At 49.8% G+C, this 24,375-nt stretch overlaps 2 protein-coding genes, 1 long non-coding RNA gene and 1 pseudogene across 4 annotated transcripts; 2 read left to right on the forward strand and 2 right to left on the reverse strand.

Moving 5' to 3' along the window:
* The first annotated feature begins 2,331 nt into the window (after nucleotides 1-2,331).
* Nucleotides 2,332-3,184, forward strand: LOC149998557 (large ribosomal subunit protein eL33 pseudogene; annotated as a pseudogene).
* Nucleotides 3,185-10,034: 6,850 nt separating this feature from the next.
* LOC149998558 (uncharacterized) lies at nucleotides 10,035-12,222 on the reverse strand. Its single transcript, XR_016507246.1, has 2 exons — nucleotides 11,574-12,222; nucleotides 10,035-10,320 (listed from the first exon to the last, which is right to left on the reverse strand). It is a non-coding gene; the product is annotated as an uncharacterized LOC149998558 (long non-coding RNA).
* Nucleotides 10,792-16,247, forward strand: NAGS (N-acetylglutamate synthase). 2 transcript variants are annotated; one of them, XM_090257680.1, is made up of 7 exons: nucleotides 10,792-11,409; nucleotides 11,891-12,165; nucleotides 12,280-12,493; nucleotides 12,740-12,920; nucleotides 13,475-13,646; nucleotides 13,742-13,924; nucleotides 14,643-16,247. In XM_090257680.1, exons 1-7 carry the CDS (start codon nucleotides 10,954-10,956, stop codon nucleotides 14,794-14,796), a joined length of 1,635 nt encoding a protein of 544 aa, XP_090113806.1. In that variant the 5' UTR covers nucleotides 10,792-10,953; the 3' UTR covers nucleotides 14,797-16,247. The 2 variants fall into 2 exon arrangements, with proteins under 2 accessions (XP_090113806.1, XP_090113808.1); XM_090257682.1 differs by having other exon boundaries at nucleotides 10,792-11,373.
* On the reverse strand, nucleotides 16,222-19,658 carry TMEM101 (transmembrane protein 101). The gene is made up of 4 exons (XM_090257683.1): nucleotides 19,443-19,658; nucleotides 18,960-19,140; nucleotides 18,015-18,161; nucleotides 16,222-17,247 (listed from the first exon to the last, which is right to left on the reverse strand). Exons 1-4 carry the CDS (start codon nucleotides 19,577-19,579, stop codon nucleotides 16,939-16,941), a joined length of 774 nt encoding a protein of 257 aa, XP_090113809.1. The 5' UTR covers nucleotides 19,580-19,658; the 3' UTR covers nucleotides 16,222-16,938.
* Between the last annotated feature and the right edge of the window lie 4,717 nt (nucleotides 19,659-24,375).

A 24,375-nucleotide genomic window follows, 5' to 3' on the forward strand; every position in this document is an offset into this window, starting at 1 on the left:
CAGAAAGAAGTAAAGTGATCAGACCTGAGGTAAGAGACTTTAATGAGCGTAAAAACACTGGAAGAAATCACAAAGACAAAGGTCAGCAGCCTTACTACTTAAGCGGCAAATATGCGTGTATATCATATGCACATAACTGACCCACCTCTCTTTGCCATGCTAACTCCCAATCTGTCCTAGATTCAGATCCACAAGGAACTCTCCATGACCACCCCCACCCCTGGCCTCATGACTCGGAGTTGTCTGTGGCCCTCCAGGGCTCCCAGTGCTGCTGCTCAAATCCCTGTCAAAACCTTGATGAAATTGTGCCGTGAATGATGGTTTCTATGTCGATCCTGATGGTCCATGGGCACCTTGACATCCTTTTTTGTTTTTTTATATTCTCTATGCCCAGCACAGAGATACTTTACACAGAGTAGAACTCAATAACTTTTTTTTTTTTGGTGGATATCTGTTATACTTTCCAGTTATATAGCTTTTTGTTAAATCGTAGTTAAAATATACATAACATAAAATATACCATCTTAATTTTTGAGGAACTGCCATATTACTTTGATAGCTCTACCATATTACATCCTCACTGCCAGTACACAAGGGTTCCAATTTCTCCTTATCCTTACCAAAACTTACTTTCTGGAGTTTTTGTTTGTTTGCTTGTTTGTTTGTTTTTTAAAGATTTTCTTCTTCAATTTTTAGAGAGAGGGGAGAGGAGGGAGAAAGAAAGAGAGGGAAACCCAGGACACTTTCTGGGTTTTTTATAGCAGCCATCCTAATGGGTGTGAGGTGGCATCTCTTTGTTGTTTTGATTTGTATTTCCCAATAACTTTTTTTTTTTTTTTAATAAAAGAGTCAACAGACTAAAAAAATCCACATGGCCCTGCTGGTGTGGCTCAGATGATTGAGCACTGACTGTGAACCAAAGGGTCACCAGATCGATTCCCAGTCAGGGCACATGCCTGGGTTGTGGACAAGATCCCTGGTTAGGGGTGCATGAGAAGCAATCACACATTGATGTTTCTCTCCCTCTCTTTCTCCCTCTCTTTCCCTCTCTCTAAAAATAAATAAATAAAATCTTTTTAAAAATCCATATGGCAGCTATGACAAAAGGTTAATACCTTTTTTTATATAAAATGAATATACAAATCTCTAAGTAAGACATTAGGGTCCTCAAAGGATCAATGGACATGAAGAGACAACTCCAAAAGAGGAAAAACACATAAGAACAAATAGCATCACTGGCAACCAGAAAAGACAAAACAAGAGGATACCATGTTTTACCATGTTTAAGATCTCAAAATTAAAAAGAAAATTAAAAGATAAAACTCACTGCTGGCAGGAGTGCTGGCAAAAAGGCACACTTACTCATTCATGGCTGATGCAAGTGTATGTTAGTACAATCCTTTTGAAAAGCAACTTTCAAAGACTCAAGATCGTTAAAATTATTCATGCACTTTAACCCAGAAACTCAATTTCTGGGCACTTACTGAAACAAACTCAATTCAGAAAAGGAATAAGCACAAAAATGTGTGCCACACTGCATTTATAATAGTGAACACTTGGAAGCTCATAAATATCTAATAGCATATATTCAATATTAAATTTTGCTGTATACCTACACTATAACATCTTGCAGTCACCCAAAAGATGATTATACAGTTTATGAGATGAGAAACTGTTTCAGACTTAAGGGTAAGTGGGAAAAGCAGGACACAAACTGTTACCTGCAATAAGATCTCAGTCAGGAAAAAAACATCACTAGTCAGTATATATAAAAACCCACGGCAGACTGGCAGAAGCAAACTCTGGCTGATAGGCCTGGGGTAATTCTCTTTTCTTCATTTTGCTTCTCTGTGCTTCTGTTCCCTACACTATACCTCTTCCCAAATCCACAATATAATTAAAACTTTTCATAAACTCTGATCAGATGTTCCCTCTTCTAAATATCTGTCCTTAAAAAAAAAACCAATTCAACAATATGAGGGAAATTTTTATGCATAAAGTGCTAATTACAAAATTATATATAATCATGTATAAATTGGGTGCAAATCAAGTGTTTAATAATTAAAAATTTGATTAAATAAATATAATTTTACTTTTATTGAAATCTTAGGCAGTCACTAAAGGCACAGTTAGAAAGGATTGTGGGTTGAATTGTATCTACTCCAAAAGATATGTTGAAGTCCTAACCCCCCAGTACCTCAGAATATGAAACAGGGTCATTGCAGATGTAATTAGTTAAGGTCACAGTAGACTATAGTGGCACTTAATCCCATATGACTGGTGTTCTTACAAGAAGAGAAGACAAAACTGGAAGAAGACAGCCATGTGACCATGGAACCAGAGATCAGAGTGGTACATCTACAGGCCAAGGAATGCCTAGGATTGCCAGCAAACACCAAAAGCTAGAAGAGACAGGGAAGGATTCTCTCCTACAGATTTTAGAGGTAGTGTGGCCCTGATGACACCTTGATCTTGGACTTCTGGCCTCCAGAACTGTGAGACAATAAATTTCTGTTGTTTTAAGCCACCCAGTTTGTGGTAGGGCAGGAGTAATATAAAAAATGCATATCTTGCCCTGGCCTGGTGCCTCAATTGGTTGGAGCATCATCCTGTAATGTACACCAAAAGGTTGTGTATTTGATTCCTGCTTGGGGCACATACCTAGGTTGCAGGTTTTATCCCCAGTCAGGGCACATATAAGTGGCAACCAATCTATGTTTCTCTCACATCAATGTTTCTCTCTCTTTCTCTCTCTCTGAAATCAATAAACATAGCCTCAGGTGAGGATTTTATTTTTTATTTTTTATTTTTAATGTTTATCTTCTTTCCCCCTTATAGCCTGTAGAGTCCTGCTGGAACAGGACTTCTAAAACAACAAATGTATCTAGAAGGTTGTGGTCCAAGGCCATTTTTGTGAGGTCTCCAGAACCAGAGAGAGCACACCGGTATTCTTAAAACTGAAGGTGTTTATGCTTGAGATGAAAATGAATTCTATCTAGGCAAAAGATGTGCCCACGTGTACAAAGCAAAGAACAACACAGTGCCTCCTGGTGGCAAACGGAACAAAACCAGAGTAATCTGGGGAAAGGTAACTGCTAACGGAAACAGAGGCATGGCTCCTGCTAAATTCCAAAGTAAACTTCCTGGTGAGGCCATTGGACACAGACTCCGTGTAATGCTGTAACCCTCAAAAATTTAAACTTATTGAAAAGTAAATAAATAAAAATGGATTTGTTCTCTTAAAAAAATGTTTATGACATTCTGATAAATGAAAAATCAGGAAAATTAATTGTATGTATACAATAACACAGCTGTGTTTTTTTAATGTATAAAAAAGAACTTGGAAACAGACTGAAAGCAAGTAGCAGCTGTATTAGCAGCTTAGGTAGGTTTCATTTATCCAGTTTCAGTAATTTTCCTAAATTATTTTTACAGTGAAAAAGAAAAGTTTTATTTATTTTTTGTTGGACTTTTAAATTATTATTAAATTCAATAAATTGGTTAATAAGAGTATATAAATTTCAAGTGTATAATATTATAATACATCATCTGTATATTGTATTGTGTGCTCCTCACTCAAAGTTTAGTCTCTTTCCATCACCATGTATTTGACCCCCTTTACCCTCTTCAACGCCCCCCCCCAGTTTTATTTATTTATTCTTTTAAGTATATCCTAACTGTAACCACCTGCTGCTCCACTTTCCATTCCCACCGTCGGGCTCCTGGTCTCTCTGCCTGAAATACACCACCCCCACCACTCTCACCCCATCCCTCAATACATTCCTTATCGTCCAAGAGTCAAGCTGGGATCAGGCCACTGTCCTTAAAATCCTGCAGTGGCTCCCCAGGTCTCTTTAACTGGCACTCAGACCACTGACCTCAACCTACCTTCTGCTTTGCCTCTCCCCTGCCCCACCACACCAAGGTAGCTAGGGAAGCGACCTTTCTCCCCACTAAGAGGGACACGGAGGACCCCTACAGTGGGCGTGCAAGTCCTTCTCAAAGCCGGCCCAAGGCCAGTCTGTAAGGTTTGGAATCGAAGCCCCGTCTTCTGACCCCAGAGTAAGGTAAGGGCCACGTGCTATCCATGGGTCCACTCGCCCAACACCCTGCCTGTACAGTGTATGCTCCATTAAGTGTCCCGACAGAGGATGCCTGAGGCCCTGCCTCCCACCTTTGCCCCAAATAAAACCTTCCACTCCTCCAAACGCCTTTGCCCCTGACTCCCCGCTTAGGCTGCACCCTCACTCTGCCCCCGCCCCCGGGCTGGATTTTCACGGAAGAGGGTTGGGGTATCCAGATTCAAGAGAGGAGCGCGAAGGTGGGGTGGTGGCTCTGGTAGGGCGTTGGTTGGGCTGTGGGTGGGGGGCGGGGGGCCCGAGCCCGGAGGAAGGGGCTGTAAGCCCGGGCACGAGGGGACCAGGAGTTGACCCCAACACCAGTCACCCAGGGTGCGATCCCACTCGTCCCTCGGATGGATCTTAGCACTGCTGGCAGACCCGACACTGCCAGTAAGCGATTCACCTGGATATGGTACTGCGTCGCCGGGCCGGCACCACCCCCTTGTGGCAATAGTGTGGAACTACAACTTGCCGTCACCCAGTGGAATCTCCATCCTCTACCCACTGAGGACACAACGGGGAGTTTCGGATCCGGACCTGTGCCCTGAGTTCCCTAAGTCATCAAACTATGACAGTTTCCTGAGCCCTGATACCCCACAATCTCCTGCCTACACTTTACTTCACCTTGGAACATGTACATAATAGGATTAACCATATGAATTTCCATTAGATGATTGTTAACATGTAAAAACACAAAAAACATACAAAAGATACACATGAACTCGGCCCCACACCTCATCTTCACACACAGACACACAACATCTCCACACATGCCTCTCTTCTCTGGGGAGCACACAGATGGATAGCCCTCAGGGAACTTTCAGCCATGGGGCAAGAAGTATTTTACTACCTAGCACTACACTACCTTAACTGCAAGTCCCACACTGTACCCCAACCCCGAGCGGCCCTAAAATTCACACACAACACCACTCAGTCTGGCTCCACTGCAGTGTCTTCACCTCTCCCTTTCCTCCTCCTCCTTGGCCTCAAATTCCCTAGGGACATCCTCGTGTTGAATAATACCTCTAGGGACCAGCCCACATCTCTGCTTCACTATTTTTTGCACTTTAATGGACAAAGAATCCCCTGGGATCTAATTAAAATGCAGATTTTCATTCAGTAGGCCAAGACTGGACCCCAGATACCACATTTCTAATCAGGTCCCAGGTGGTGCCATGGACCACGCTCTGAGTAACCAGGTTCTGCTTCTTTCTCCGGCCACAATTTACCCAGGAGTTCACGCTCTGATCTCATCCAAGGCCCCTCCCCAACCCTCTGCCACCTGGCTTCCCCACCTGAGCTCAGAAGAGTGAGTAATGAGTGAAGCCAGTGGCCTTTACTCAGGCTTTGAAGTGTCTACATTGTGAACTGCCCCTTCCTCCCTGCAACATTTCCACCTGTGGATGCCAGGTGATTCCTGGTGGGCCTCCTTCCCTGATTCCTCTGACATTCGCTGTGGGCTCCCTGGCAGCTCTTGTACACACTCAGGGGTACTAGGAAGCTCCACCTGTGCCCTGAAAGCACCTTATCTCCATTGTCTAAAACCAGCCTCCTAGGATTTCTGTAATAATGGCAACACCTACTTAATGGCATTCCTGTGAGAATTAACTAAGTTAATACATGTCACATGCTTGGAACAGTACCTGAGGGAGAGTTTGCTATTATAATCGTCAAGATAGTAGCCTTTGCTAAGTACCCCCCCAATCACCAGAGATTGTAACCTTGAAGGAAGACCCTTCCTATCATGGGGTTGTGGACAAATTTTTTTATCTACCAACCTACCAGTCTGTCTGTCTCTTTTCTCCTAATCATCTCTGAGAGAAGGTCTCTATGCAGATGCTAACCTATCAGCGTTATCTCTCTTACGCTTCTGATAATCTCTTCCTTTTAACACTCCCCCAATCCACCTTGCCAACCTGGGCAGGAGCCAGAGAGAAGCAGAGTAGGGAGCTCTCTGCTGGATGAAAAGCTCATTGCACACTTGAACGGAACGTCTTAAATCGGTGATTGCAGGGCTCCCTCCTCGACCTTGTACAGTACTATGTATTTGTGCATTATCTAGTAATATTTCACAGATTTATGCCTTGCAGGAAAACTATGCCTGAAAGAAGCAAACTCACTTTTATCGAATATTTACATTATGTCAGACTGGGAACTTGCACATACAGCAACTCTCTGGATTGTTTTTATTTTGAAGACGTACAAGCATATATGAAAGTGAAGAGGTAGTATAATGGATCCCCAGAACCCACTGTCCAGCTTCAACAAGTATCAACTCCCAATTCATGGCCAGACTTGCCGCATCTGTTCCCCAAGTCACTGTCTCACTTATTTCAGGGTTATTCTGAAGCAAATTCAAATCATCACACCATTTCATCTATAAATATTCAGTCTGTAGACTAAAAGATATGGAATATTTTTTAAAACATAACACGCAGTCATTATCACACCTAAAATAATATATCAGATATCCTTTATGCTCAAAAGTCCCTGTTTAGTTTTTTATGGTTTGGTTGAATCAGAATCAAAATAGGATTAAAAGAGACTTTAAATTTAAAAACACATCTTTTAATCTATACCTTCATCCTTTATATATATATAAATTAAATTTTATTTTTTTCAATTTTATTTTTCGAGAGATGGGACCGGAGGGAGAGAGTGAGAGAAACATCAATGTGTGGCTGCCTCTCACACACACCCAACTGGGAACCTGGCCCACAACCCAGGCATGTGCCCTAACTGGGAACTGAACTGGTGAACTTTCAGTTTGCAGACCAGTGCTCAATCCACTGAGCCACACCAGCCAGGGATATACCTTCATCCTTTCTTCCCCTACCCTTTTTCTTGCAGCTTATTTGTTGAAGGAACCAGGTCGTCTGTCCTATAAAGTTCCCCACAATCTGGATTTGATGACTGCATGCCCATGGAGAACTTTTCATTTTCACAATGCAATGAGATTAAGTTTTATTCTCTTTCCCCTATTTTACAGGCAAGAAAACAGAAACATATTACATGATCAGAGAAGTTAAACACCTTGCCCAGACCTTTGCAATCTGGGAAGTGGCAGAGCCCAGGCTTCCTGACTTCCAGCTAGGAAAAATGGCACTGCATCCTCAGTGCATCTAGTTCAGCACCTGGTACACAGCATGTGCTTCAAAAAAAAAAAGATGTGGTTGGCCCTGGCCGGTGTGGCTCAGTGGTTGGAATGCTATCCCATAACCGAAGGGTTGCAGGTTCACCCCTGTCCAGGTGTGGGTGTGTACGACTCCCAGTCCATACACTTTTAATCCCTGGCCTCGGTACATACAAAGGCAACCAATCAGTGCTTCTCTCACAGCAACGTTTCTCTCTCTCCCTTCCTCTCTCTCTCCTTGAAAGAAAGAAAGAAAGAAAGAAAGAAAGAAAGAAAGAAAGAGAAAGAAAGAAAGAAAGAAAGAAAGAAAGAAAGAAAGAAAGAAAGAAAGAAAGAAAGAAAGAAAGAAAGAAAGAAAGAAAATGTCCTTAGGTGAGGATAAAAAAAAGTGGTTGACTGAAAAGGACTTTGTGCACTTCCATTTGTCACAGCCTCCAGGTGTAACTCTGAGACAGTGCCCTCTAGCTCTACCTCCTCACAGATGGAAAGGGCTGCCTGGTAGTGCTAGGGCCAACCCCACAAACACGTATTCCACAGACCCTGCAAACCACAGAGCCAAACTTTGCTTTTTACAGGCTCCACTTCTTTCTCTCTATCCTTCCCTTATTCATTCATTCACTCGTTCATTCAATAAATATTTACTGAATGCTGCTCACATACCAGAGTGGTGTCTGGCATGTGAATGAGTGCACATGGATAGATGGGTATGGTCTCAGGGGTGTGTGTCTGCTTCTAACACTGGATGGTGTGTGTATGTGTGTTTATACAAGTGTACATTTACGTCTCCAGATCTAAGTGTCCCTATAGTTGTCAATGACTATAGTTGGGTGTATAGGTGTATAATTGTGTGTTCTCTGCATCTTTACATATGTGTGTGTGTGCTCCTATGTATGACACAGTGGCTGACAGAGCCTCCTTAAATGTGCACAATTCTGTATGCAAATGTGTCAGAAACTGTGTTTCTGTGCAGCTATGTTTCTACACACATACCTCTATGTGCACATGGGTGTCTCTGTGACTATAGATGGTCACATCCAAGTGTATTCTGTGTATCTCTGTACACCAGTGTGCACACACACCTGTGTGTCTGGGTGCATCTCAGTGGATTGTGTGGGTCTCTACATCTGTGTACTCTATGTATCTGTGGGTGTGTCTCCCCTCAGGTGCTGTGATTGGGCCTCTGGCCCTCACCTGCCCATATTCCTGTCACCTCCATACCTACCTATACTGAGTGGCAGCCAAGAAGAGCTCTAATAAAAGAGGAAGCCTTGGCCCTTTCAACCAGCCCCTCGTCAGGACTGACATCCTTGCTAAGGATAGATGTCTGGAGGGGCTGGAAGGTTGTGTCTGCTTCCAGCATGTATAACACCCAAGGTCTGGTGGCCTGGTGAGAAGCCAGGAACCTGATTTTGGACGCACAGACAACAGGCTTTGTCCTGAAAAACAAAACAAAACAACAGCCAGCTTCAGAGAGAGAAAAAGAAAATTGAGGCAGAACCGCAGGCCAACAATGATCCTGTAGGCTTTCGGTTCAGAGGGGTGTGGTCAGGTAGGGGTGTTGACCTCCTACACTCATCTCCTCAGAAAGCAGGGCCAGTTCCCCAACCAGGGGCTGGCCTTCTCTGGGAAGGGGCAGCGGTGACAAGTGACCTCAGGGTCACTTGCTGGGCCTGGAATTAATCATCTACTCGGGATATCCCTGTGCCCCATTGGCTGCTGAGGGCCACAGCCCTCTGGGCTAAAGCCCAAAGAGTGGGAAGCAGCTCCCCAGCCAGTGTCTGCTCTTCATCCAGGGGAAATGGGGCTGATACTGAAACAAGTGGGCCCTCGGGAAGCCCCAGTCTGAGGAGAAGCATCAACCCTGCCCTCAAAGAGCCCCGGTTTGAACGGAGATCACCCTTGCCCTCACAGGGGGCCCGAGTTGGGAGGAGGCAGGACTCAGCTGCAGCTGGAGGAAAGGACTTGGAAGGGGCCCACTTTTGGGTGGGTAGGAGGAGAGGAAGGCCAGCGCAGGGGCAGAGACACAGAGACATAAAGGGGAATCCTGAGTGCAGAGGAGCAGGGAGGGTGGGCACTCCAGTGAGGGGCTCCAGCAGACAGTGCGGGAGGGCACATCTGAGATCGGGGGCCCTGAGGGTAGAGGGGAGAGAAATGATTGTGCCCCAGTGGCTAGAAGCACCTCTTCTGGTGGATTCTGGGAAGTGTGTGTGTGTTTTGGGGGTGGAAGGGAGCAGTAGTACAGCAGGAAGAAAGGAAGGCCCTGAAGGTGGCCCCACAGGGTAAGAGGTACTCACCCTGTATGCCAGGCTTTCTAAGTAGTAAAATAAAAGTTGACGGAGGAGGTCACAAAGATGAGCTCCCCATGCCCTGTCAAAAGTCTCCTGTGCATGCATGCGTGGTGTGTGTGTTGGTGGTAGATCCCCAGAAGAGGTTGCTGCACTCACCCAGCATTCTCTGGGAGAGAAAAAGCCCAGGCCATTGATCCCCATCCAGGCAGAGCCCCAGGAGTCCTGTCTCCTAGCATGGGGAGCATAGACCTCTATATAAGGAATGAACAGGGGGTGGAAATGGAGGATGCCTAGGGTCTGGCCATGACACTAAAGCTGTGTGACCTTGGCCAAGATACTGCCCCTCTACAGCTGTGTCCACCTCTAAACAACAGAGGGTGGGACTCCATCGATCAGTGTACCCAGTGTAGGATACATACAACTGATAGTACACTAGGTGCTTTGAGGCAACACAAGGTTGCAGCAATAAGTAACAGTGAATCACATCCTGTGAAAGTTTGAAAATCCTTTTTATGTCTTGCTTCAGAGCATGGATCTGGAGCAGAACTGCTTTGCTTCAAAGACCAACTCCACTGCTTATAAGCAGAGTGACCTTGGTCCTCACATACTTCTGTCCCTCAGGTTCCTCAACCGTAAAATGGGGATAATAATTTCCATCCTGTGTTACCAAGACAGCAGGTAACACTATCCAGCTGGCATTTAGTAACATTGCTTTGTGCTGTATTCTTAAGGCTTTCTTCTGTTTACATTCAGCGATCTTGTCCTTCTACTTACAGTCCTGAGATGGAGAAATTAAAAGTTTAAAGAAAAATGTTAATGCAAATAAGGGGTAATTTAAAGATATGACAAAATTCTTCAGGGTGGTACTCAGTGGTTGGAGTGTGGCAACCCCTAGTGACGTCATGATCCCAGTCTTCTTTGAGCTAGGACAGCGGGACAGAGGCATCCCCGCCCTCCAGCAGGGCTGGCACTCCTCAGCCTCCTTTCACTCTTCCCCCACTTCTCCTCCCAGTCCCCTCCCTCAGTCCGGGGATAAATGCCACCTGCTCTCTCCTCTTGCTTTAGTCGGACTCCCCTTTAATTATCCAAAGTCACCCCTGGGTCCATGGAGCCCCTTCTGCAACTGGCCTTGGCAGCAGATTAAACGAGCCGGCACCCTTTACCTCGGCCATGTGACCCTCGCTAATGGGTTCCATACTCCCCCACCAGGGGCGGGGAATCCTGTGGGCCCCGCCTACTGAACCATGCTCTGAACCTCTTCAAACGCACCCAGAGCCAACTCCGAGCCCCCTGCTGCAAGCCAGCCCGGGCAGGTCTAGTCCCGCCCGGGCCCCAGAAAGGTCAGAAGTCCCCCAGAGCCCAGAGTTCCGGACAGACGGTCACTCCTGGGGGAAGAGCTGGTTTGGTTGGCATGGCAATGATGCAGTTAGCCTGGCTCCTTCGGGCCACTACTGCGGCCGGGAGGCTGTGCAGTCCTGGAGGCACTGGGGGTGCCCGAAGAAGGCTGAGCGGCAGCACGCAGAGGTGGGCAGCGAGGGGCGCCAGCCCGGGACGCCGGCTCAGCACCGCCTGGGCGCCCGCCCAGCCAGCACTAGAAGAGACCGTGAGTGCCGAGGACGATGCCCACTCGCCTGCAGATGATAAGCCGTCATGGACGCCACCTCCCACACCCCCCGAACCTCCCGGGTCCCCAGGCGGTCGCTCGCTGGTGCAGAGGGACATCCAAGCCTTCCTGAACCAGTGCGGCGCCAGCCCGGGGGAGGCGCGCCACTGGCTCATGCAGTTCCAGACCTTCCACCACGCTGCGGACAAGCCCTTTGCTGTTATCGAGGTGAGAGGAGTCCAGCGTCTGCTGTGTCACAGCGAGGTATGGCGGTTGTGTGGCGACTTGTCGCCGGGCAGGCAGGGCCGACAGCAGACGCTGCACAGCAGAGAATCCCGGGCACCTGACAAGTGCCCGGGACTGGGAGAGGCTTTGAGCTCTTCCAAAAGTCTAGCACCTAGCCTGGGTGCGGAGCCTGGTACACTGACCTGCCAAGTGTGATGCGCTGGAGAAGGCCCCCTACAATGGGCATAATGAGGATGGCAAGCGAGGAACCTGGACAGGAGCCACTTGCGTCACCCCTCCCCCCAAGGTGTCCTAGAGTCCAAGGTCGCAGGGAGGAGCGGAGGGAGGAACTCTAGTGTAAGATAAGGGGATGGCAAGACCCAACGGGGCAAAGGGCAGAGCAGGTGGGCGCCAGTAGCCAGCAATGGGGCCTGACAGTTCCGTGTGGGGACACCTAGAGCCGGTGCAGCAGGAGTCAGGGCCAGTGCCACGCCTTCTGAAATCGCCCGCTCCTCCGCAGGTGGAAGAGGAGGTGCTCAAGTGCCGGCAGGGCGTATCCAGCCTGGCCTTCGCACTGGCCTTCCTGCAGCGCATGGACATGAAGCCGTTGGTGGTCCTGGGGCTGCCCTCTCCCACGGCGCCCTCAGGCTGTCTTTCCTTCTGGGAGGCCAAGGCACAGCTTGCCCAGAATTGCAAGGTGCTGGTGGACGAGCTAAGGCACAATGCTGCCACAGCTGTGCCTTTTTTTGGTGGTGGGTCAGTGCTAGGCGCCGCTGAACCAGCCCCCCATGCCAGGTTAGTGCCCGCCCCACTTGCTGCGGAGTACTCAGATCACATGATTCCACCCCATCCTGCCCCAGCCCAGCCGGCCTGGAGGAGGCCCTCTTGAACACCACATTTTGCCCACAGCTATGGGGGCATCATCTGGGTCGAGACCGACCTACTACAGTGGTGCCTGGAGTCCGGTAGCATCCCCATCCTTTGCCCCATCGGGGAAACGACTGCACGCCGGTCGGTGCTCCTTGACTCACTGGAGGTGACAGCCGCGCTGGCGAAGGAGCTGCAGCCCACCAAAATCATCTTCCTCAATAACACAGGTGGCCTGCGCGACAGCAGTCACAAGGTGTGTCCCCTCCTTTCAGACCTCACTCCCCACAACTACTGCGCTAGCTGAGCCCCTCTCTAGCCAAGTGGGTCCAGAATGGAGTGCCAGAGAGGGGCTCAGCCAGCAGAGCCCAGATCTGAGACCTCTCTGGCCGAGGACTCTGGGAGGAGGTAAGGGTGAACAGGTCCGCAAGGAGAGGTCCCTAAGGTAGAGGCTCCATGGCCAGCTGCGGGCCAGAGGCTCATTCCCTAGCCCCGGATGCAGGTCCTAAATAACGTGAACCTGCCCGCTGATCTGGACCTGGTGAGCAGTGCTGAGTGGGTGAGCACCAAGGAGCGGCAGCAGATTCGGCTCATCGTGGACGTGCTCAGCCGACTGCCCCACTACTCCTCGGCTGCCATCACTGCTGCCAGCTCACTGCTCACCGAGCTCTTCAGCAACAAAGGTAAGGACAGCAGGTGGGCGGGGCCTGGTTCCTGGGAGTGAGCACCAGCCAAACTGGGACGGGGTAAGCAGGAAAAGCAGGAAAAGCAGCCTTCCTGCCAAAAAGGAGACCATAGCAGGGCTTCCAGCTCTTGCTGAACCTGGCATAGGCAAGCAAGGTGCACAAGACTGATCTGCAACTTGGATGAAACTAGACAGCTGGGCATGACTTGGGGTGGGGGAACCACAGAGGATGGAGCTTGGGGGGCTGGAACCAAATGGAATGGCTCAGACTAGGAGATGAGGGCAAATCAGGGTTGGGGGTGCAGGACTAGGGGGAGTAGGTGGGACTACTGGCTCTGGGATGAAGGTCTGGGACAAGCTGCCTGGGAAATGCATCTTCCTGAGTGAAAATCACATTCAAAATCTACGCATACCACAGAAAGCATTTCACTGGAGAGAGCTCCCAGTAAGGGTAATTGTTCCACCAGCCCCCCATCCTACCTTGAACCCCCAACAGGCCACCCAAACGAAGGAGGAGCTAAACTAATCCCTCCTCTTCCATCCCACCCCCAGGGTCTGGAACCCTGTTCAAGAATGTTGAGCGGATGCTGCGAGTCTTCAGCCTAGACAGCCTGGACCAGGGCCAGCTGGTGAACCTGGTCAACACCAGCTTCGGCAAGAAGCTCCGTGATGACTACTTGGCCTCCTTGCGCCCGCGGCTACACTCTATCTACGTCTCTGAGGGGTGAGTCTGAGGGCCCCAGAGGGCAGGGACAAAAGGACAGAGCGGGGCACTTCAACTAAGAAGTCCCAGCGTGACTCTTTCCCTCGTTGTACCAGGTACAATGCTGCCGCCATTCTGACCACAGAGCCTGTACTGGGAGGCACCCCATATCTGGACAAGTTTGTGGTGAGCTCCAGCCGTCAGGGCCAAGGCTCCGGCCAGATGCTGTGGGAGTGCCTGCGGCGGGACCTGCAGACCCTTTTCTGGCGTTCCCGAGTAACTAACCCCATCAATCCCTGGTAGGTCCTACCCCTCCCAGCTCTGGGCTGGGCAGCAGCCCCCTCCTCTCCAGCCTTTGCCAGACACACCCAGGGGTCACCAGCCAGGAAGGCTAGGCTTCCCATTCTTTCACTAGCTCTCCTTCCCCACGGAAAGGCCCTGTTCACTGTGGCCCCACATTTCCCAGGACCACAGAGCCTGAGATTTCCTGAGGCAGACCATAGAGTACATGCCCTCCTGCCCCCACCCTGCAACAGTGGATTCCTTGAAATGACACTGCCCCACCACCACCTCTCTCCAGGTCCCGAGAAATCCTGATCGTTCAGGCTCTCTTCCAGGCTCAAATGCCCACTCTGACCTCAGGCTCACTGCATCTCCAGCAGAACCCCCTCTCCTCTCTTTCCTTCAGCAACTATCCCTTCACTCCCCATTACCCTGCTATGTGGGCACCAAGTGTTGAACAAGAGCCCCTTCCCCAGCTGCAAAGCCAAGGCAGTGTATAGAGCGCAAGGGATGTCCTCATTCTAACCATAGCTGCATGACTGGCAAGTTGCCTAACTTCCCTGAGCCTTAGCTGGTTCTCTGTGAAAGCATCCTGCTGCCTTGAGGATAAAATCCAGTAACAGACAGCATGTCCCAGCAGAGTGTCTAGCATGTAGGAGGTCCTCAGTAAGTGAACCAGTGAGAAATGAGCACTGGCCTTGCACTAAAAGCTACCACCACCGCCGCCACCACCAGGTACTTCAAGCACAGTGATGGCAGCTTTTCCAACAAGCAGTGGATCTTCTTCTGGTTTGGCCTAGCTGATATTCGAGACTCCTATGAGCTGGTCAACCATGCCAAGGGGCTGCCAGACTCCTTCTGCAAGCCGGCTTCTGACCCAGGCAGCTGACCTCACCACTAGCCCTGCAGGCCCTGGAACAGCCAGGGTGGACCAAAAACCATGTCTGCTGACTCCAGGCAGCCACAGGCTGGACCAGGTTTGTTGGCTGAGTGCTCTGCAGAGGAGGAAGCAGCCCCTCCTCTACTTAGCCCAGAGGCGGCAGGCAAAGTGGGACAAGCACAGGAAGGAGAAGGGTCCCAAGACCCCCACTTGCTCCAAAGCCACAACCAGATGACCTTCAATTTTCAGTCTAGGGATTTGGGAGGGGCTGGGGAGGGCTTGCCTTCAAGGGTTCTACTCAGGGCTAACTTTAAGAACCGGTCAGTTTCTGTGGTCTCTGTGCTGTGTTTGGAGGCTCCCTTGCCCCAGATATCACCCCTATCTGCCTGATATTCCACCACTCATTTTAATTATTTTGGGTCTTGAAACTTTTCAGGAGGCCTTGATTAAAATGCAAATTCTTGTCTGAGAGTTAGCTCACACTTGAAAAGAAATGAGCAGTGGCCCTCTGGCAGCAAGATTTTGAGGGCTATAAAGCAGAGGACTCCTAGAGAGAACAGAGAAACTAAATGAATGCTGCAACCATGTTCCTCAATGCAGCCCCCAGAGGGGCTCCCCCAACTCCTACGTTGGGAAACATCCTCCATTCTACAGACCAGACCAATAGCAGCAGCCCTAGCTCCCTTTCAGGCAAGGCTCAGAACCAAGCCCAGACATGGATGTTTTCCCCTTGGGCCCCTAGAGGTTGTGTCTCCATCTTTATGGGCGCAGACAGGCAGTAGACCAACGTTGGAAGTTTCATTGAACATTTCTGACCCCTACGATGTGCCAGGCACCGTACTGGTTGCTGGGGCTACTTTCTGCCAGGAGGTGTATGGACAAATAGGGAGAGGTTCAATTAAGAGACCACCATAGCACACCAGGGGCTGTGAGAACCAAACCCCAAGAGCAGCCTCTGTCTTCCCTCAGAGAGAGGTGGTGTTCAGTATACATCTGGGCATGGATATTAGACAGACCCGACCTGGAATCCAGCTCTCTGGCTGGGTTTGCCCTGTGGCTTGAGACAAGCTGATTACCTTCTCTTGAGTCTCCATTTTCTCATCTGTAAAATGTAAAATCCTTGGACACTTAATGTTAGTTCCTCCCTCTAGTTGCCCTCACCAAGGATTTCATCAAAAACAACTGACACCAAATAGGGAGGAAAAATAAGCTACAAGAGGGATTGAGGTGAGAGGTCAAAAGAATATACTACAGGGAGAATTAGGAGATCCTTGAAAAGAGAGCCAAAGGACGGTGGGAACTCTCAGAATAGGGGAAAGATCACAGGAGGACCAAGGTGGGGCTTAACCGGATATGGTCTGTCTAGAAACCTAAGATCAACTCCAGCCAATGGCAAAGTGCCCTGTGGGGAGAACAGAGAAGCAAAGCCACATGTCTATATAAAATGTTTATTTTTGGAAGACTGTGTGGTCTGGTGTTTGGGAGGGCATTCACTCTCACCAGGCCAACCATTGGACTGGGAACAGAGGGCAGAAGGCAGGAAGTTGGCCACTGCCTGCTCCACCCCTCGCACCTGAGTAGTCTGGGACCTGTTCTGCTCTCAAGGTGGGAAATAGCTAGTGCTATTTCTGTTCCTGGCATATCCTAAGAACCCATGTGACTTCTGTGGAGCCCAGTCTCTCTGTCCTCCTGGGCCTGAGCCATATGTCTACATGCATGCTCACTCTTGATCTCCAAAAAGCACTGCAAAGCCTAGCTGCAACTGCCAGGTTCAAAAGGAATTTTTCACTTTTGCTCACCTCTGATACTTAAGTCTTCCTTCCACTGTCTCCCACTTTCAGTACCCTACCCTAGCCTGGGCTTACTCTCTTCTCTGAGACGTGAGACCCAGGGGAGCAGCTGACCTCAGCTCTCCTAATGAACAGGGGGTGAAAAACCCTGTAAGGCATCATCATCAGGGTTTCCCCCTGTCAAGGTCTGATCCCAGGAAGTGGGGAACAGACCTGCCCATTACCAACACATACACATATACACAGAGCAAAGGATCAAACAAACCAAAAACCATAAATAAACATAACTGGGCCAGCAAGAAGGAAGGTAGGGTGGCCCTCAGTGGCTCCCTGCACCCATTTCAGCCTCTCTCTGTGCAACTCAGCCATCAGTGGCCAGGATGACAGCAGCCCCAAAGATGCCTACACTCTCTCCAAGGAGCTTCATCTGGTTCCAGAATTCAACACGCCGTGTGTTGTGCCAGTAGGCAACATTGCCATCGATGAGCAGCACGACTGGGGGCAGCAGTACAGCCAGGATCTGGGCAGCCAATGTCACGTAGTAGCCAGACAGGAAGGCCAAGGCCAGGACGCCATACAGCACGAAGAACAGCTGGATCATGAGCTCCCCTCCTGGGAGATGGTTCAGATACGCCAGCCGGTCCTCCTTGCTGTATTGCAGTGAGTAGGCCTAGAGACACATCATCTTGTAAAACCATCCAACAGGTTGAGGAGCCTGACAAAGCCCACCCAAGATGGTACCTGAAAGCCAGCTTCTGCAAGGTGGGCTTCTGCCTCGCCTCTCAGACTTGGGTCTCTCTGAAAGTAAGGCCTGCATCTCCCCCTCAGACTAGGGAGCTTCATGAAATTAGGGCCTATTCCTCTCCTCACCCTGTGAGCTCAGAACATAGGAGGTGTGTCTCCAGTCAGACTGAGGCTCTCACCTCTGAATCCAGAGCTCTGAATGCAATATGGTGCCCAGTAACTAAGATGAGGCCAAGTAGCCTGGGGTCTGTTCATGTCTCCATCCACACTGGCCTCCCCTAAGGGCACCAGGGAGGATCATAATTGGCTACCCTAAGCAGCCCCCATCACTTCTAACTGGTAGAGTCCCAGCTGGGGCCTGAACCTCACCAAACCTCCCCTTTGTCTCCTCTCTCAGTCCTCTGGGAGCTGCAGCCATGAGAGGAACAATCCATCTTGTTCTTCTGGCTCTCAGGCTTGGGATTGAATGGCCAATCCAAACTTTCCTTCCACTGGTGGCAATAATATTGGAAGAATATTGGCCAAGCCTCAGGCATCTGCAGGGCCTCTGAGGCCCAGAAGCTGGCAGGGGCAATTCCCAGAATCAGGCCATCAGGCAAGGCCTTCTTCTGCCCACCTCCCTGGGTTCTGCCAAGCATGGGCTCACATTTTACTCTTAGTCAAGCACCTCTAGTCAACAGTCTCCCAACCTACCACACAGATGAGGTAGATGCCCAGGAAGACCTGGCCAGTGGACTGGAGGGAACGGCTGCGGGGTTTCCGACGATAGAGCTCCCCAGCACCGCTGGCCAGCACAAGAAAGCCGCCGATGATGGCAACTGTGCGTGAGTACATACGAACCTAGGCCAAGACAAGGGGGAACCCAGTCAGAAACTGCAACTGCCATGTATCTCCTGACTGCCCAGAGCACAGAACTGCCCTCTCTATAGATCCCCTTCTATCTGATTAATCCTCTTACCATTTCCAAGTGCGGTGAACAAGTACAGCAGAGATAGATAATTCTTTTCATCAGAAGTGGCCCAGAGGGGTTAATAAAATTGTCTAAGATTCTACAAAGTAGCAGAACCCAGATGCCAAGCATTGTCACCTTCCCACCACCAGACCTACAGACTAGAATCCCAATGTTCTTTCTGCTATGTAATATAGTCTGTTCCACAAAAAAACCATTGATCTCACCGTACTGTAGCTGCTCACACATCTGCCACCCCCTACTGGACAGACAGCCCATTCCTTGAGGGTAATGCCTTTGTCCAGGTCTATCTCCAAGTGCACAATGCCTGGCACAGATTCTGTCATATACAGGCTTAAATGCTGCACTACGATTACTTAAATTTCATAAAATCAGATCGTTGGACCAGGCACTCTCCAAGGTTCATTTTGCCCTAGGAGTCTGAGATTACTAAACTAATGGTTTAAAGGGTTCTGGAAAACAGGTGACCTGGGTGCTAGTCCCACCTGTAATGCTGTGGTGTGACTTTGGGTAAGTCTGTTTCCCATCTCTGGACCTGTTTTCACAGTCTGAAAGGAAGACTTGTGCGGTCTCTAAGGTCCTTCCATTCTTGCAGTCTGTAATAATCTTCACACATCTTGGGCTCCCCATCACCCTAGACAAGGCCTGTCCAGGGCAGAGGCACTCACCTTCAGCCAGTCCCCGTAGTGTACGTAGCCCCCGATGTAGGCGGCGTAGGTGCTAACGGCTAGCTGGAGTGCGGCCCCCAGCGCAAACCAGCGCCGCTTCACTCCAAAGGACATGAAGCTAGCGCACAGCACGGCCGCCCCCATGTCGAAGTACAGGTAGGGCACTGGGATGTCGGGCTTCCTGTAAGCCGAGAGGGGGTAAGCAACGAGGACAGAATGAAGTGGAAAGAAGAGCCCAAAGACCCCTTGAGTTCCCGTCAGCTCCATTGCTCCCCCAAACCGGAGCCCCCCTCTCATGGCCAGGTCCCCCGGCACTATGCTCGATGCGCAGCTGGCTCCGGACCAGGCACCCTCACAACTCCAAGATCCCAATTCTTCCCAGCTCGAGGGTCCCAACTTCTGGGCCCCAACATCTTTCCCACCTCACTGCACCCCCGTTCCTGGGACGCGCCGTACCGCCTCCTACCACAGGGGCCCGCTTACCGGCGTGCCTCGGCCCTCTCGGCGTACAGCATGAGCTGGCTGAAGCAGCCCCAGAAGGGGCAGCGTGTGAGCAACACCGAGCCCAACTGCATGAGCAACTGCAGTATCCACCGTCGTGAACCCACCTTCGACGCCATTTTGGGGAAGGGCAGTCCGCTGCGGCCTCAACCCGGGCAGGGAGGCCGGCGCGGGGTTTCGACACACAACTTCCGGTCTCGGGAAGTTCGCTTTTTTTTTTTTTTCCCCTTCCGTAGGGAAACAAGGCTTTCGTTTTCTAGTTCTGGGCAGAGGAGGTGTTCTAGCAACACAGTTTAGCCGTTCTCCTCTGCCCATGGAGTCTCAAGGGCTCCTTTATATAGCTGCAAAATTGAAAACTAGAGGAAGAATAGTGGGTTCAGGACATGAGAAGCCCTGAGCCATAACTTGATGTAATGAAGCAAACTGGTCTTTGAATGCAGCTAGACCCGGGCTCCAACCCTGCTACTTTGGGCGTATTGTCTACATTCTCCAAGATTCATCTATGAAACTGAAATGACATCTACCTCAGGGTTGCCGAGTTTTAAATGTGACAGTGTTGGTTCTAGCACATGGTAGGGATGTACACACTCAAGCCAGAGGAAATCCTCTGCTTCTGTTTAAGTTCAAAGGGATTCTCCTAAGAGTCACCTATAGAGAAGCTTGGTCTACCTTTCCTATGTTCCCTGAGAGATCTATCTGATGTAGACATATAGGACATCTCAAGTCAGTACATTTTCTTCAGCTGCCACACTCCCACTCTAGCCCCAACTACCACCTTTTGCGGGTTTAACTACAGCAGGTTTCCAACTGGTTTCCCTCACTTCTCCTTTGGCCTCAATTGTGCTCAGCTGCCCTATTTTGTTTTCATAACTATCAGGTACCTTTCCTTTTAATCACTTATCACAAATTTGTGATATATATCATATATTTGTGACTCTGTTAATAACCAGATTAGCACTAGATTGTGAGCTCCAGGCCAAGGACAGTGTCTGGTTTGTTTAGTAGGCCTCAGGGCCTAGTGTACATGATGTGATCAGGAAACATGTGCTGAATAAAGTGAACAAAAGGTGTTGCCACTATGTCTGATTCGTATTTGGTACTTAGTAACTATTTGTTGAATTAAAAAATGGGTAAAAGTCCTGGGCATGATGGGATTACCACCACAAAGCTGCCCCCGCCTATCTTCCTGTACCCCACGCACCATCCTACAACACAAATTAATCTTTCAATACTTAAGACTCTATGAGCACTTCCAGGGGGCCATTTAATTTAGGTTTCTAGTTCCCTTGGGAAAAGAGGGGGCTAGTGTCCAAACAGCATTTCTGACAATGCGAGTTAAAAATTCCCAATCAGCCCTGGCTGGTGTGGCTCAGTAGATTAAGCGCCAGCCTACAAACTGCACGGTTGCTGGTTCAGTTCCCAGTCAGGGCACATGCCTGGGTTGTGGGCCAGGTCCCTAGTTGGGGGCGTGCAAGAGGCAACCAATTGATATTTCTATCACACATCAATGTTTATCCCCCTTTCTTTTTCCCTCCCTTCCCCTAAAAGTAAATAGAGTTGGCCCTGGCTGACGTGGCTCAGTGGATCAAGCGCCAGCTTGCAAACCAGAGTCACTGGTTCGATTCCCAGTCCGGACACGTGCCTGGGTTGCAGGCCAGGTCCCCAGTTGGGAATGTGAGAGAGGCAACCAATTGCTGTTTCTCTCACAATAATGTTTCTCTCACTTTCTTTCTCCCTCTTTTCCCCTCTAAAAATTAAAAAAAAAACAAAAACCCTTAAACAAACAAACTAGGGAATGGAATCATGTACGTGTATGCTGGGGGCTGGGGATGGAGGTGGGGAGTAGGATCTCCAGGCAAGGGGAATGAGAAAAAGCCAAGATTAAAGGTCATTTTGTGTACCTTTCCTGCCCACCAGTGACAACCATGAGGTAAATTTTCATCACCATAATACAAGCACATAGTACAGAATAAACTTTCCAACTGATTTTATTCTTCCAATCTCCTCACCTATCCCTGATTTAAATGGGCCAAGATATATAGCCCTTGAGAAGGGACTAAGGTGTTGAGAACTGGAAATGGGATCATGTATGACCGTAAAATAGTTTTAGGAGCCTGCCTAGGTTGTGCCAATGGAAACAATAGCCCTACCCCAGCCCACCCCCATCATAACTTTAACAAAATTCTGCTTAAGTCCCCAAAAGCAGATGCCAGGAACATGTATGAAGGAGACCGGGATTCATGTTTTCTTTGGTACCCATCACATCCCAATTCCCTCTGGTGTTCAGTCTCTACCTTGTATTGCCCTTTTCCCCAGAGGGGTACTGAGGGCTAGGGGTCAAATTCCTCCTTCTATGGCTGGGGTAGATGCTGGTATTGTGCTAGATCACAGAGGTATTTGGGTGAGTTGGGGGTCGGGGGTGGGGAAGTTGTCTAAAGACCTGAGAGATGAACACAACCATTTGTCCCTCCCCCCATCACCATTCCTCCCACCTGCCTGGGCAGACAACTGAACCCTTAAGACTTGTGAGGAACATCCCTTTTCCTCTCCCATTGCTCCATCTGCTCTCCCCAATCCAGCTGTGTCTACTTCCCTCTGCAGCAACCCCTACTTCTCCAGAGGGCTTCCCCTGCTTCCCAGCTCCTCTAGGGGCCCCGCCCGCACTGTTACTCAGCCATGGTCACAGCCAGTCACAGTGACCAGCATGGTGCCTGTGATACCCAGCACAGTAGCTGTCATGACCAGAGCCTGACCTCCACACTGCTGAGCACTGCCCCCACCAGCCTCCCAGGTTCAGCACAAGTCAAGCTGCCCAGGTTGGTTACATGCAAGTGCTGCAGATGGTCCACATTCCCACAGGCCCAGTGCAGGTCGCAGTCACATACCAAGGTTACTGGCCAGCAGCAGCGGCGTGCCCACTGCCCAGATGCCCACCATCCCCTTCAACTTGAGGGTGCTGCAGCCTGTTGCCTCGAAGAGAGGAGACCTCTAGCACCTGCAAGGCTGCAAAGGCCTTGGCCTCCGGCTTGCTAATGTTTCCACTCAAGAGAGAGGACCTCCAGGCTTGGCATGGTGGCCAGGCCCACATCCCCAACTTGCTGCAGCTCGTTCCCAGTCAGTGTAAGCAGAAGAGACCCTGAAGCCCAGCTGTGCCCAGTTCAGCCAGCTGGTTGTGGCTCAGGTCAAGCTGTTCCAAGTTTCCCAGACCCCATAGGCTGCAGGGGTCCAGGGTGGCAAGCAGGTTGTCAGAGAGATCTAGGCAGAGTCCAGGGTGGCTGAAAAGCCTGGAGGCAGGCAGGCCATCTGGTTGTCCAGCTGCTACAGGAAACCCAGACGCTCCAGCACTCCACCAGGACATTGTGAGAAAGCAGCAGCACCCCTGGAAGGAGCTACCTAACAGGTGGCTGAGATTATTGTAGCTCAACTCCAAGAACCAGACTCTTGTCAGGAAGCCTGGGGGGTAGGGCTGAGCAGGTGGAGGCCCCCACAGTCCTCCACACTGTCCATGGCTAGGTAGGTACATGGTACTGGGCATGCTGCTGCCAAATTCCCAAGCAAGGCTGATGCCACTCTTGTGGCGATGGCCAATGCGAGTAAGCAGTGGCCACACCTGCCCCATCCTTGCCCCATGAGAGGCTGGCGTGAGGACAGCATCAGGCACTCATGGATGCTGAGACCTTGTTCCTCATTCCTCTACCCAGAATCCTGGGTAAGCATCAGAGCTAGGAGAGAACAAAAAGCCATCACTCAGGGATCTTATCACTTTCCAGGCTCTGCAGTGTGGTCTCAAGGAATCTCCCCTCTATCCTCCAGGATTTTATCTGCTACCTGGGTTTCTTGCAAGAGCCATCTCAGCTGAAGACCCCAGCATCCTAATCCCCCACCCCAGCCACCTTTCATACCCTTATTCCTACTAGAATGAAGAGCAATCAGGGAATATGACCTTTTTAATCCTCCAGATCACCTTTTTACTCTGACTTTCCACCCCACCTCAGGTACTTCCCACACAGCCCCAGCAGAAATGTTGCCTTCTCCTCCCTAACGAATAGAGCCTGAACTACATCCTGGCATAATCCAGTCACTGAGGTCAAGGTCTCAGGCCTCAGAAGCCCAATGTACTCACCTACATTTCTGGCACCACCTGCTGAATGCAGCCCCAGCCCAGGAATGGCATTGGAAAAAATGTCAGCTCTAGTTACCTGCCCTCCTGGCCTCTGGCCAGAGCCACCCCCGACTCCCCCAAAAGCAGTAGAGAGATCAACTCTCTGGGAAGCCATAGCCCAGAGGGTGGGGATAAGACATAGGATGAGGAAATCTCTAAGGCCTTGTGGTCCTATATCCAGAAATCAGGACCCTGCCCTGTTTTTCTAAGAACAGCCCCCCCACCCCCACCTTTTTTCCTTCTGGAACTCCACACTCTGCTCTATTTCTTATCAGGATAGCAGCTTGAGGCCCCTTGGAGCTCACTCACAAGTCAACAAAGAGCCAGGTGTCTCCTCTTTCATTCTATACTGCCTAATAAATCTGCCATCATCTATAATTCACCTAGCTCTTGTCTAAACACAGAGGAAAGGAATGCTCTCTCTTGTTCTTACTAGTCCAAAGGTCAACGTACTCCACTCTAGCTTTCAAACAATGCCCAGCATCTCCTTCTGAAGTAGAGAAGTATCTGGGGCCAGGTGTCCGTACCCAGTGCTTCTGCCTGGCCCTAGGAGACCAAACACGTTACTTTCTGTGTTCCCCAGTGTGCTCATTAGCTCCACCCAGCAAATTCTTGAAAGAATAATGGCATTTGGAAGAGATTACTATAGGCAAAGCATCTCATTAAAGGCTTCATTTAATACTCAACTGAGACACTCATTTTAGAGATGAGGAAACTGATGCTTGTCAAAGGTAGGTAAGTTGCCAAGTCATA

This window comes from Furipterus horrens, unplaced genomic scaffold (genome assembly GCF_987537825.1).
Source record: "Furipterus horrens unplaced genomic scaffold, mFurHor1.1.pri manual_scaffold_11, whole genome shotgun sequence".
NCBI classification, from domain to species: domain Eukaryota; kingdom Metazoa; phylum Chordata; class Mammalia; order Chiroptera; family Furipteridae; genus Furipterus; species Furipterus horrens.

Bases quoted from the DNA above. Each gene is read 5' to 3' on its own strand.
- TMEM101 (XM_090257683.1), bottom strand. From the start codon at position 19,579: ATGGCGTCGAAGGTGGGTTCACGACGGTGGATACTGCAGTTGCTCATG. The intron at 18,162-18,959 runs GTGAGTGCCTCT...GTCTTGGCCTAG, and splicing joins ACTACGGGGACTGGCTGAAG to GTTCGTATGTACTCACGCAC. The intron at 17,248-18,014 runs GTAGGTTGGGAG...ATGTGTCTCTAG, and splicing joins GCATCTACCTCATCTGTGTG to GCCTACTCACTGCAATACAG.
- NAGS (XM_090257680.1), top strand. From the start codon at position 10,954: ATGGCAATGATGCAGTTAGCCTGGCTCCTTCGGGCCACTACTGCGGCC. The intron at 12,166-12,279 runs GTTAGTGCCCGC...TTTTGCCCACAG, and splicing joins GAACCAGCCCCCCATGCCAG to CTATGGGGGCATCATCTGGG. The intron at 12,494-12,739 runs GTGTGTCCCCTC...CCCCGGATGCAG, and splicing joins TGCGCGACAGCAGTCACAAG to GTCCTAAATAACGTGAACCT.